Source organism: Mya arenaria, chromosome 2, assembly GCF_026914265.1.
Source record: "Mya arenaria isolate MELC-2E11 chromosome 2, ASM2691426v1".
In the NCBI taxonomy this organism is placed as follows: domain Eukaryota; kingdom Metazoa; phylum Mollusca; class Bivalvia; order Myida; family Myidae; genus Mya; species Mya arenaria.
Genome location: NC_069123.1, coordinates 64,542,592 through 64,555,555, shown reverse-complemented (window position 1 = coordinate 64,555,555; position 12,964 = coordinate 64,542,592). Strand labels below are relative to the sequence as shown.

Here is a 12,964-nt window from a genome sequence, read left to right as displayed (position 1 = left end):
TTCCAACTTGCCCTAAAACTTTAACCTAAGTTCCATAGTCAATCATGGGGCCATAATCTGTGTAAAGAATAATATGGAGTTATCTAACCTCATCATGTGATGGCCCTGAACAAATGTGTGAAGTATTAAGTCAATTGAATGAAGGGTATTGGACTTATAAGTGAAAATCCCAACTTGCCCTAAAACTTAAACCGGACGCCGACGCTGGGGCGAGTAGTATAGCCCACCTATTTTTCGAATAGTCGAGCTAAAAATTGGAAAATATTTGCCAAAATATAAACTTATTTGCACAAATATACTTAAAACCTACTAAAACGGATCACTAAAACTTCAACTTAGATTAGATGAACATACAATGTTGGGCAGTATGGGAGCCAGCCACATGTGCCCGCCATCGGTGGTGTCGTTCACCCCGTCAATGAGTTTCTCCGGGGTGCGTACATCATTCTGCATCTTCTCCAACATGTTCACACTGCCCGGGAACGCTGAGATGTCTGAAAATGGGCAAGTGACATACAGTTAGAATGTTACACACAAGTAAATTTGCTCTCAACAAATGAACCTTGGCAATCGTTTGCTATGGTACTTATAATTAAAACCTTCTTACTGCCATGTGTGTCATGTTTAAATATACAGTTTCCACACATTCAAGCAGGAACCCCCTTGCAACAAAGTCATACAAATCTCCTGGGCTTATTAGTTTGGGTAACAAACTGTCCTTGACCCGGATACCAGCTTACATAAATTAATTACATACATGTACATGTAACATTTGAAACACATCAAAGTTACATGTTTGTTATTTTCTTAAAAAAATATCGAAGTCTGTTTAACAGGGAAGCCAGGTACTGACTGTTTTCTGTGAGGTTGATCATCTTCAGTGATCCATCATACAGCTCTATGCCATTGAGACCTACATAGTAGGCATCTCCCCATGTACTGAACAACTGAAGCTGGTAGATGACTGGACAGTGGTCAAGGATGGTAACAGAAATATCAATGGGAAGGTTTACATTCAAATTCATATCCTTAACTTGTATCCCTTCATAGAGAAACGTTTTTGTATATGTACAAAACAGACCCAACAACTGCTATGAAAGAAGTCTTAAAAATGATTTTACAAACTGTTCTGAAAGAGTGAGAGGGTTGACTTATAATGAATATAAGGAAGTTAGGTAGACTGGTACTGAAATAAGAAGCCCATAGAAGGATACACCCACAAGGCATCTGTACAACTTCATAGTCATCATCGGCATTGCTGGGACTGGGGCTGAAATGGGCAACAGTTGTAGTCAACACATTTATCAAACCACACAGACAACAATCTAGAATAATGTAGAACACTCAACCCCTCATTTTAAAAGATTTTGGATATATCAGTCTATAAATTGTATACAATGGTAGTACACATATATCTTTAAAGTAACATGACAAGTTAAAAATGTACTTGTCAAGAAAACTCTAACGGTAGAGAATCTTACTAAAAGATTGGAAACTCAAACAATTTTCTCATGACTCAATATTTCATATTGTGCTGCACATCATAATGAGCATCTCTGACAAATTCAAACAATAAAGATATTTCACATACCCAAGAGCGGACAGCATGCCACCAGTGTTCCAAGATTGGGGTGAGAAGGAAAGCTCCTGGGCAAAGTCAAAGTGGCAGTTGCCTGGGCCCTTCCTCACCAGGAAACCCTCAGGGGGTGAGACCGGCTTCCCATCTATAGCCACATGGACAATACGAACCTGAAGATGTACACGTGTCAACAATGTGTTAAGTCTTACACCTGATCACATTTTAACACACACTAGCACTTTCCATTACACAAAAAAATCAACAAAATGTACTTCCTACATTAGATGGCAGAAACATAACAACAGCACTATGGGCTCATGCGAATGCTTGCCTTTTTTCTGAGTTGGTAAAGAAACAAAACTAAAATATTATATCAGAAACAGGGGTAGTATTCATAAAACATCTTAAGTAATTTCTTAACTTGAGTCAAATACCTCAAAGATTTTTGCAGTCAAATAAAAAAAAAAATTAAGTGTTTTTTTACACAAAGTCAAAAGTATGTATTATAAATCATAATAATAAAAATGAAGTATTTCGGATATCATGAAGCGATCATATCATTTGATTAGTGAGATACATTGTACTTAAGAAAATGTTAGGAGATAAATATCGGCCAAAGTAACTATTAATAAATTTTTAAAACGAAAAATGAATTACACACAAAAGTAAAATATATAATCATTTTGTATTCTGATTCTGCAAGCTTACATCCCTGTCTCTAATACACACATCCACCTAATGTCTTGCCTTCTATATACCATCTTAAGGTATCTTTCATGCCCTTGTTGTAGTTCCATACCTACAGTTGATCCACTTCCACACCTGTAGTCAGGCCAACACCTTCTGACCGAAGTCTTAGGTTAGTGTGTGCCCCACTCCCACCTAAATAGCCCCACCACTCCCCTGCTACATACCCCCTGTAAGTATCCTCCTTGCTCTTGTTGTAGTTCCACACCCTTAAACCAGCCACCAGCACCTTCTGGTCAAAGTCTAAGGTCAGTGTAAGCCCCAATCCCATATACGGTAAATAGCCACACAACTGCCCTTCTACATACCCCCCTGTAAGTATCCTCCTTGCTCTTGTTGTAGTTCCACACCCTTAATCCAGCCACCAGCACCTTCTGGTCAAAGTCTATGGTCAGTGTATGGTTCTCCCCTTCCACAAACGGCACCAGCCACATGTGCTCGTCAGATGTTGTAACATTTGTACCATCTATCACCCTGTTGAAAAAATTAATTATAGATTAAGAAAGCTGGATATCCATGTTAAATTCCAATATTAATATATATTATCACTGTTCACATGCTTTTATAAATATAGATTTTTTTTGCACCCCAGATAAGTAGATATAAATATTTGGCCGTGCTGGAAATCCTTGTTGGCAAAGACAAAAGAAAAAAATAATACATTTTTATTATATTTTGCTTAACTGAGGTCGGAGAAAAAACATCTACCATATCTGCTCATGTAAGATAGGTTTATCTCAACACTCGTGCAGGGTGGTCTTACTAAATTCTGTAAACCTCATTTCTGCAAAACACCCAACACTTCGGTTGAAAGTGTATATAATAAAAATAATGCATTCATGAAGAAATTTCTTGTATACAATAATCTATGACTGCTCACTTGTCAAGAGTCCGGTCATCCAGCTCGTGTCCTGGGAGGTGGTGCAGGTCAGGCGGATTGGCAGTAAGCATCTCCATGGTAATAGGCAAAGCCTCTCCATCCTTCCCCACCACTTCAACCCCTGTGAGGCCCACATAGTGCATGTCACCCCACGTCGCTGTGAAGTTCAGCTCTATACCTGGATGACATGAGGACCATAAGTCAGTTATCTCCCTTGACCAACGCATTGTTTGAACACTTGTAATCTAATACAGGCAATAACATACTTATTTTGAACAATGGCGGACTTGGAGTGTTTGGAATACTTTTAATCTAATTCCTGTGATTACTGACTTCTTTTCAACAAGGCAAAATATTAATTGGTTATATTTCTTGACCAATGAAGAAGTTGAATCACTTTCAGTTTTTATTTGGAGAATATAACCCCCTTATAGGTCCTTTCTTTCATGTAGATGACATATTTAGGTTTCGATGCAGCCTAGGTATATTTTATATGAAAATAGAAGGAAAAATGTCTGGACCAGGTTCCGACCTCAAGGGACCGCCGGTTCTCGAATGACCGCTTGTTCGTACGACCGCAGTTTTACTGTATATACATTAATTACCAAGTACAACCTAGCCTGATAATGAAAATACATCTCAAATACTTACAGGCAAAATGTACTGAATCCTTGGCTATGTTCTATTTAATATACTCTCACTCATGCCATCATTATAGTGAAACCAGTCATTAACAATTCATAGCCAATTAGAAACTGTAATTAAAGGCTATTCAAATCCTATTAATATTTGTATGTCTCTACTCACTGTGCCCCCTATATGCCATCATGTTGCCCTCATACTCAAACACGGTGAGCTCTCTCTCCATCTGTTTGATGTTCCCAACTGCCCGTGTCAATGGTCGACCCTACAAGATGTTAAGACACGGATGAAGAAGAGAAAGTAAAAACAACATTTAGGTAACATTTTGAAATAAAGATATTTTTATAAACAGAATGACCTTGATTTGACCACAATTTACATTAACAACATAAGCTCAATGCCATGAAACTAATATCTTTAATGGAACTAGTCTTTGCGACTGATTTCAAAGAAATTGATTTGATTTTAAATAATCTACAGTTCCGCAATTCCTATGTGTCATCTGTTGAGTGCTGAAAGATTTCAAAGTAAAGGTCATGATGACCTTGACCTTACAACTCCCAAAAGGGTCATTTACTGACCATGACCAATATGCATACCAAGTTTGACAACTTCACACCCACACAAAGGAAATGAAAGTTGGACACTGATGAAAAGGATGACATAACACCACCATACAAAGCCAACCCTTCATGTCTTCCATGCTTTGCAGGTTACACAAAAACGTATACAAAAACAAGAAGAAGCAGCCAACCAAAGTTCACAACTTATTATAAGCATTCCTCAATTAAATGGTTGTATTTTTAACACTTTAAATACATGTATTATCAACAGTTCCATTTCTCTGTACCTTCTCATCGCCAGCATCAGCAGTTGAAGGTCTCTCGACATCAAATGGTTCGTCATCATCCAGCATCTCACCCTCGTAAGCCGCATCATGTTGTGAGACCAAATCAAGGATACTCTCGTCAGTTGTGAACAGTATCGTCTTTAGGACAGGGAAAATGAACATGTGAATGTTTGATGATTAAAAAGAAAGAAATGTACCAAGCAAAACTGTCAGAAAAAGAGCAAAACCTGTAAAATTTGTTTAAAACATCTAAATTGTTTCGAAGACTTTAAGAAGCCCTTGGTTTTGGGGAATAATACATCAGAAAAATGTCTGCTTAGCAGATTAATTAATTAATATCACATCAAGAGGTTGTTTCTATAAAATCAGCAACAATTGTACACATCACTGTAGACCGGATCTTACATCTCCGAATGCCTCCGTTCCCCCCTCAATCCCTCCACATGCCCTCGCAATCTCCCCCCGGAATATCACAGTTGAGTCAAGTGCCATTATCACATCTTTGACACCTCGGTAAGAGTGGATTCTTGATTTGTTGTAATTCTGTGAAGTTAAAGCAGTATTTTTGTGTATTAATTTTCCATTTTGTTACACCTGCTAGAGTAATAGATTAGAAAAGCCAAGTTATGTCAAGTGGTCTATATGTGTATAAGAGCATGCCTTAAAAGCTTTAAAATCATTACAATACTATTTTTATAAATCTGCTTTTTAAATACAGATCTTTCATACATGTATTATATCATTTAATATCATGCTATTTACCTACAACATTTATTCATTCATCTGACACTATAAGTCACTTACCCATATGCGTATAAGGGCAATCTTGCATGGTTTGTCCAGTGTACAGTAGACCCAGTGATCCTGGCCCTGTGTGAAGGGCGCAAGCCACATGTGGATGTCGTCACGCGTACGGTTTGTCCCGTCTATAAGGTTCCCAACCACGCGCGGGTCCTTGTTATACTCTGGCAACATATTAATGTCACTCGGGTCCGCGAATACCTGACAAATGAATTAAGGTTATAATGATAATAAATGCTTAAAAGCAATTGTTTGTTGAGAACTTGAGAATGACAGTTCAGCAAAGACTTGTTTTCAAAACTTTTTAAATGGAAACTCAAATTATTTTCCCACATCAGTTATTTCAAAGACCAAAATAACTATATATGTGAGTGTTTCTGTTATTCATCCCATGTGAATATTTTTCCATCCTGTGTCTGTTTTTTTTTTTCATTCAAACAAGAGGCATAACTCAACAATTATTCAAGCTAGAGTTATGAGCCACAGTAAGTTAGTGTTTGTATTGTTGCTGGCAACATGTGTACCAAGTTTCGGATAAATATCTTGAATGCTTTTAGAGTTATGGCCAATGTAAAAGTTTCTGCACAAAACGCCAACAATGACACCAAGGCTTTCACAATATCCAAACTTTATTTTTTAAACAGATCTGACAGCTTAAAGTGAATGTGGTATACCTTGATAATATTAGCCTGTTCTCCTGTGGCTGAGAACACTTCAATGCCAGTGAATCCGACATAGTGCTTGTCCCCCCACGTGGAGCGAATGTTGATCACCAACTCACGCCCATACGGTAACTCAGGAATCACAAAGTCCTCATCATCACTGAAAATATAGCGTTATTTGAGACAATCTTGGGACTTCTATTAAGCATACAATGCTTGCAAGTAGAATGTTTTAGAAAAAGAAATACAGCATTAACCAGGGCCATTAAACAACATCAACTAGACAGGTGATAAAATTGTCAATAAACTAATTTTTTCAAACATACACAGGTAAGTTGCCAATAGTTTCAAACCAATTTGGAAGAGAAAAAAAAATCAGTGAAATTTGGCCTTTTCTTTTACACAAATGCTAAAGTTCAAACATTGTACAGCCAGCAACTGTTACTCACGAGTCCACCACCATCTGTGTTAATGGTGTTTGGGAAGCCTCCTCCGGAATGGCCGGTTCTGAGGGCAGCCCCGCTAGCTTGGCAGCCTTGTTGATGTACTCATCCAGAACATCGTCTGTAGGTGAAAATGTACGGCAACATGAAGAAACAACAGCACAGCAAATTTATCTGACATGTTATACTATCATGATGAGATAAGATATTTTACATAATTCTAATTTTTGTACCAGAGCCTTCCATATTTAATGTTGCTTGTTACATTCTGGCATTTACCCAACAACATTATTAGGCTCATATATGTTTTCAAAATCAGTACATTTCTTTCATCAGAAAATGGCCAGGAAATTTAAATGTATATTATGTCTGATCAGCCAGTATTCTACAGAATTCTTTGTACTAATATGAATCCCCTACCATCCATGTCTAGTGAGAGGCGTCCCCGTTGACACTTGTTGAACTGTGAGAGCGAGCCCCAGGACTCTTCTAGGTTCAGGCCTGGCCCCTCGCGCCACTTGGAGCGGTTCTTCTCTATACGCTGCATTGGGGTTGTACTCCCATCTAAGTACATAGCATAAAACATGGTCAATGCTTAATATCAGTTTTATCAGTTATAAGACTATTTGTTTTTATTAGGGATGCAAACGAATGGCAAAATTGATATTCGGTAATTCTTTCGAAGGAATATTTGATTACCAAAATACATCTTTTAAAAGTTGCAGTAAACTATTATAATATTCTCTAAAGTAATAGCCGGGCATTTAAGCCCTACTTTGTCGTAAACACTACGCACGGCGGACCCTGAATTTCACCAAATGAGCCTCTGAGATTCCTCATTTCAGAAAGACAAAAAGTAAAACATTATGAACAAAACAAGTCTTTTAATTTATATGCTTTTATATTTTAAATAAAACTATAGAAAAACAAAACCAACACGGGAACTAGTTTATTCTTTAATTGGCAAAGGCACTTAAGTTTACCGAAAATAATAGATTTTTTGTCACTTGTCTTATAGCCATTTTTTGTAAAATTACGGGGACTTTTATAGTACCCGACGATATGTCCCTAAATGACATATGACGTGTTTTGGGGTATTGTCATCACATTCACACCTCTGGTAGTATAGGCCAATCGTTGTAAAAACAAGATAAACGAACTTTAAACACAACAACAGAGTTGTAGGAAAATGGTTTATTTTTATATTTATTCAACAACAAAATCAAATGTTCAACTAACGATTTTGACATTTGAATACCAAACTTTTGATCAAATATTCGAATATTCGTTTGCATCCCTAGTTTTACAGTTTTGGACTTTCAGAAGGAATAGGATTTAAAGACAAACAAAAAGAACTCCAAAGGTTCTTGTTGTTAAACCCTTCTTAAACCCCATCATTTTTAATATTAAAAACTAAATCCTTTTCGTTTTACATAGGATATTGAAACAAAACTTCCACAAATCATGTGTGTCACCTGTCGGGAGCATACATAAACTTTTTATTAATGGTCACTTTGAATTGGACTTTCAACATTCCAACACAAAAATCAATAGAGGTCATCTACAGACAATGTCTGATGTGCATACCAATGGAGTCATATAAAAGTTATTGATCGAAAACGAAAGTGTGACAACGGCGCTGACAACATCACACAACAAAGTAATCCTGATGTGTTTGCCATACCTCACAGGCGACACAACAAACCTACCAGAGAGTTTTGTGTCAATTTAAACTCAACATTTCTAGTTATTTCAATGGCCTTGGATATGAAATATCTTGAAATACCTGGTTTGTCTCCTGCTGGCTCTGGTTGTACAGCACCTTTCCTACAAACACACACAGATGGAACTAAATGAACATGACAATGAAAATAAACAAAAACATGTGTCTAATCAGTCAACCTAAATTATATAATTATATCCCCACTTTCTCTTAATACACTCCCTGGGAATAAATGTATTTAATTTGTAACAAACTACCATCAGTTCTACATTGACAACACAATAAATTATCAACTAAGCAACCCATCATAAGAGAGGTGGAAATAAATTTGAAACAGGCCACGAAGATTTTATAAATTCAAATCCCGTACTTGTTTTCCGGGAACTGGGACATCTCCTCGTCAATGAGCATGTTGATTTCCTTCTGGGTGGGTGGGGGCCCAGGCCTCTGGGTTCTCACTTCTGCAGGCTTCTTGGCTCTCATCTCAACACTCTCTGTTGGGCTCTCAAAGGACTCTGAATTTTGAGGTACATACTTAAGTTCAAGATCAAGTTTACAACAGATTTTTTAAAGATTGACTAGGAATCATTCTTGGTTGAAACAAGCATATGTACCCATTTCAAACAAACAAAAGTAATTAATTTTACAACATACACAATTTCTTTTACCATTTTTATCATTTCAGGAAATTAATTATGTCCAGAATTAACAACTAGGATTTGGAAAGAGGTGAAAATTCATCACACTAACTTGCAATATCCTCTTGCTTCAGCCATCTTGGAACGTCTTTTTTACGAGATGATGTCTGCTCCCTACAAATATCCATTCAGAGAAATTACTTTTACTTCTATAAAATAAAGCTTTACTGTTCTACCCAACTCCCGTTTCTTTTTCTGTATAACTAGGAATAAATATAGCTAATGCAGTGTAGGAGGAAGTTTGGTAGCTTATCTAATGTATCTTCCTAACTTTACTATCAACAATGAATATGTAAAATTAATTGAAAACCCAACCAACACCCTTAAAATGTTCTGAAACAATTGAATTAAACACATTTTTATTTTTGAAATTGAAATTTTGAAGATCTCTGGACTTTGACATATATGTTCTCTATCTACATCAGTATTCACTCTTAAAAGAACTAAATCCTAACCAACTGATGCACAAAGAAAAGTCTGGTATGCGCCAATGTGCACAAGCCACTTTTCTAAAGAATGGCCCCAAATTTGATTTTGCCAGATAAAGTGCCTCACTTCTTGTTCATGTCCTTGAGTTTCTGGAGCATGGGCATGTCATCCTGACTGGAGGCCACCGACACTGAGCTCGATATTGTTGTGCTGCCTGCTGGAAATGTACGCAAATACGGTAATACATATTTCCTCATAAGGAAACTGCATGGTTTGCTGCAAAATTGAACTGCCAACTTTGCTGACCTAACAATCCCGATAAATATTCAGAAATCCTTATCGACAAAACTACACGGGAAGCATTAACCGCAAGTAATTTCAAATATTTTAAACAAAAAGGGTTTTACCATTGACAATACAACTCATGAACTTTAAGTTTAGGTCACAATACATGTGTATGCAAATTTCTCGAAAAGTTTCAGAAAAATTAAAAAAGACCAAAAAAGATTGAACAATGAAATAATATTGAACAATTTATCAACATATAAATATGTGTATCTCTCAACTCCACTTATTTAAGTGAGCAATGCAGACCTTTTAAGGTGTCATCAAGTTCTCCCTCTGACTCCCGCTTGCCTGTATCCATGACAACTGGCTCTGTCGCCACAGAGATTGCTGGGGCAGCAGGTCTCTCCAGTGCTTTCTCCACCATGGACTTTCGGGAATTTTTCTCCTCTGATTTCCTATGGGGGATGGGAGGTCGGGACTCCACACTGGAACAGTTGGGAAGTAACAGTCAATATTCAGGAAATCAATTTAAACATAACATTATCTCACCTGATTCTGTAAGAAAACAATCCAAAAAGAGTTAGTAAATGGCCATATAATTAAGCAAACAGGACCAGTTGCTGAGGATATGCTGAATTCTATACTTTTTAGTTACTTCAGTATATTATGTACAGTCGAAACCTGTTTCCTTGATATCTCAGGGACAGGCCAAAACTGATAACATGATACGTGAAAACAAAGCAGTAATGCTTACAAATAGAGTTAATCAAAATCAGTCCTTTACATCCAGTATGAGCCAATGAGGAAATCAAGCCAAGGGATATCGAGCCAACAGGTTTCAACTGTAATTCAACTTTCCTTTTTCATACTGCTGCAAATCGATAGATGCTACACTCCCTACCTGTCTGATACAGATCTGGAGCTGTCCACCTCAGCAGAGCTGTGCCCACCTAGCCTCGCTCCCATACGCTTTGACTTCCTCGGGGTCTTCGTGCCACGCATTTTCCCTGGAGGCTGACTGCTCTTGATCGGTCCATCTGGAAGTAGAAGATTGACAGATATGTGAATAATTATATAATGCTGTGGTTCTTAAAAAAAAAAAATATTTGAGTAATGAGGGTTTAAGCCTGGTTTTATTAAGCCTGGTTTTAAAAAGGACAGGGTGCTTCATAAAGGGGACAGGGTTCTCAGGGTAAAAAGGGCACATTATATCGGGCTGTGGTGATCTTAAAGTATTGTGCATTTTGTGCAAAAAAGTTTAGGAATTGCTGTAAATCTGTAATTTTAGGTGTCAACTGCTATATGTCAATTTTGTATGTATTTATATCATATTATAAGTTTGAATCAAATCAAAAGAAATAATTGAAATTCTTAAGCTGTTAATTCTATAAAGGCAGGAGGGGGCTCATGCTGGTTTCCATGAGGGCAGAAGGGTGCTTAGTACCAAAAAAAGACATAGTGTATATAGCACCCTCCCATAACCCCCTACCTGTTATCAATATGTACACCAACAACTTAAGTATGTGACCACAAGAACTCAAACTAAATCAAGGAAGTCAAAAGCAACAAAAGTGTTTCACCGGACATGACTTGACATGACTTAAAATATTGAAAGAATATGATTCATACAGGTGGAAAGATGGATTCACAGGTTGGAAATAGCATCTTTCCTGTTAATTCTTGGGTGATATTTCTATCCATGATGAATGAAGATGTTCAAGAACCTTAAACAATATAACCCCTGCACACTAGTTCATTACCCGGTAAGCAAAAAAGTATGTAATACAACATGAGAATAAAATCATTCTGCATACCTTTAATTGGCTTCTTATCCATGTTTTAACTTTTCCTTTTAGCTAAAACATCCAGTTTCAATTCAATTCAAATTCAATGAATAAAGCTATTCAAACAATAAAAGGAACTTATCAATGTTTTCAATATTCCACTCTCAAGAATATCAAACTGAGACTCCTTCGCTTTTGAATAAATATAAATTTGAAAAGAAAGACACATAATTCTTTCATAAACACAAACTATTAAGGAAAATCAATGCAGTTAAAAATAAGCACTTCTCCCATACATGTGTGCCATCACAACTTACACACAGTCTCATACTTGGACTGTTGTATTAAGAGATTTTCAGGCAGGACAAAGGGTGGCATGGGACATGTTGATCTCCATCATTACAATCAATAGACACACAAATACGGACCACAAATACCTGGTAAATAATTCATCACTGCCCTACTCTGCAGATGTCACAGTCTCAGCCATTAAGACACAATGGTCAAGTTTAATTCATTTACTATGATAATTAAATTATCTGAATATACATCTGCAACCAATAGTAAATTTAATATATTCCAAACAAAATGCTCGCAAAAGAAAGTTATAAATCCACATAAAACAAGATGAAAGCATGTCTCATTTTTAAATTCAAAAGTTCCATGCAACAGTGCTTCTAATCTTAAGTGTTTGACAGAGTATAAACATACATATCCTTAAGCTGAACTATGTTACTGACATAAAAACAGGGATAAATCAAGCAGGTCATGTGCTATAATGATTCTATTGATCTCTGTAAGGAATAAAGGTATGCTAAAAGGGTATAATAACAGAATGTCGTGATCAAATTATCTGCTAATAGAGATCAAAGACTACTGCCACTATATATAATACAGGAAGAATTCCCTCCATTTAACCATTATCAAATAAGGTTAACAAATAACAGTACCAATGGTTCAATGATAAAACCTTTATTTTGGCATGATCCAAGACCAGGATTGTTATGTATTATTTTGGCTTTTGTTTTGTGTGTTTTTTTTCTTCATTTCTTGATTTATCTAACACCTTTTTTATCATAATTACATCAAACTTTCTTCGCAAGCACAAAGAAAAAGAGTTTTTGAAGGCAAGGTTACCTTGCATGTAGGTAAAACAAATCACTCACCCATCCACTATAAAAAGAACCAGAAAACAGAACTAGGACAATTAAAAAAAAAAAATCACTCAGATTCACAAGCCCATACCTAAATATCTTTAAGTGACCAAAATCATCTGCAAAAGTTAAATGCAAATACATGCATTGTATACCCACCAGCATGGGGCTGTTGTTTAGGCCAGAAGTGAGGTAACACCCATTTCTTTCTCTTCAATGTATCACCCAAACCAGCTCCATCTTCAGCTTGCGTTCCACCTTGTTTGAGGACAGGGAATCTCGAG

At 36.7% G+C, this 12,964-nt stretch overlaps 1 protein-coding gene across 3 annotated transcripts in view; it reads right to left on the bottom strand.

Annotated features, from left to right (window-relative positions):
• Positions 1 to 12,964, bottom strand: part of LOC128213159 (katanin-interacting protein-like) — a 41,041-nt gene that overhangs the window by 6,726 nt on the left and 21,351 nt on the right. For 2 of the 3 annotated variants that reach the window (XM_052918713.1, XM_052918726.1), the window contains exons 18-36: positions 10,644 to 10,779; positions 10,049 to 10,227; positions 9,581 to 9,671; positions 9,078 to 9,139; positions 8,698 to 8,842; positions 8,391 to 8,431; positions 7,025 to 7,168; positions 6,611 to 6,725; positions 6,174 to 6,321; positions 5,503 to 5,700; positions 5,104 to 5,241; positions 4,699 to 4,836; positions 4,014 to 4,113; positions 3,207 to 3,384; positions 2,635 to 2,800; positions 1,592 to 1,749; positions 1,215 to 1,270; positions 854 to 964; positions 355 to 494 (exon numbers count right to left, since the gene is read on the bottom strand). In XM_052918713.1, coding sequence (XP_052774673.1) covers positions 355 to 494; positions 854 to 964; positions 1,215 to 1,270; positions 1,592 to 1,749; positions 2,635 to 2,800; positions 3,207 to 3,384; positions 4,014 to 4,113; positions 4,699 to 4,836; positions 5,104 to 5,241; positions 5,503 to 5,700; positions 6,174 to 6,321; positions 6,611 to 6,725; positions 7,025 to 7,168; positions 8,391 to 8,431; positions 8,698 to 8,842; positions 9,078 to 9,139; positions 9,581 to 9,671; positions 10,049 to 10,227; positions 10,644 to 10,779 — 2,444 coding nt within the window. The remainder of the gene's footprint in view (positions 1 to 354; positions 495 to 853; positions 965 to 1,214; positions 1,271 to 1,591; positions 1,750 to 2,634; positions 2,801 to 3,206; positions 3,385 to 4,013; positions 4,114 to 4,698; positions 4,837 to 5,103; positions 5,242 to 5,502; positions 5,701 to 6,173; positions 6,322 to 6,610; positions 6,726 to 7,024; positions 7,169 to 8,390; positions 8,432 to 8,697; positions 8,843 to 9,077; positions 9,140 to 9,580; positions 9,672 to 10,048; positions 10,228 to 10,643; positions 10,780 to 12,964) is intronic. The other variant, XM_052918720.1, reaches the window with a different exon arrangement.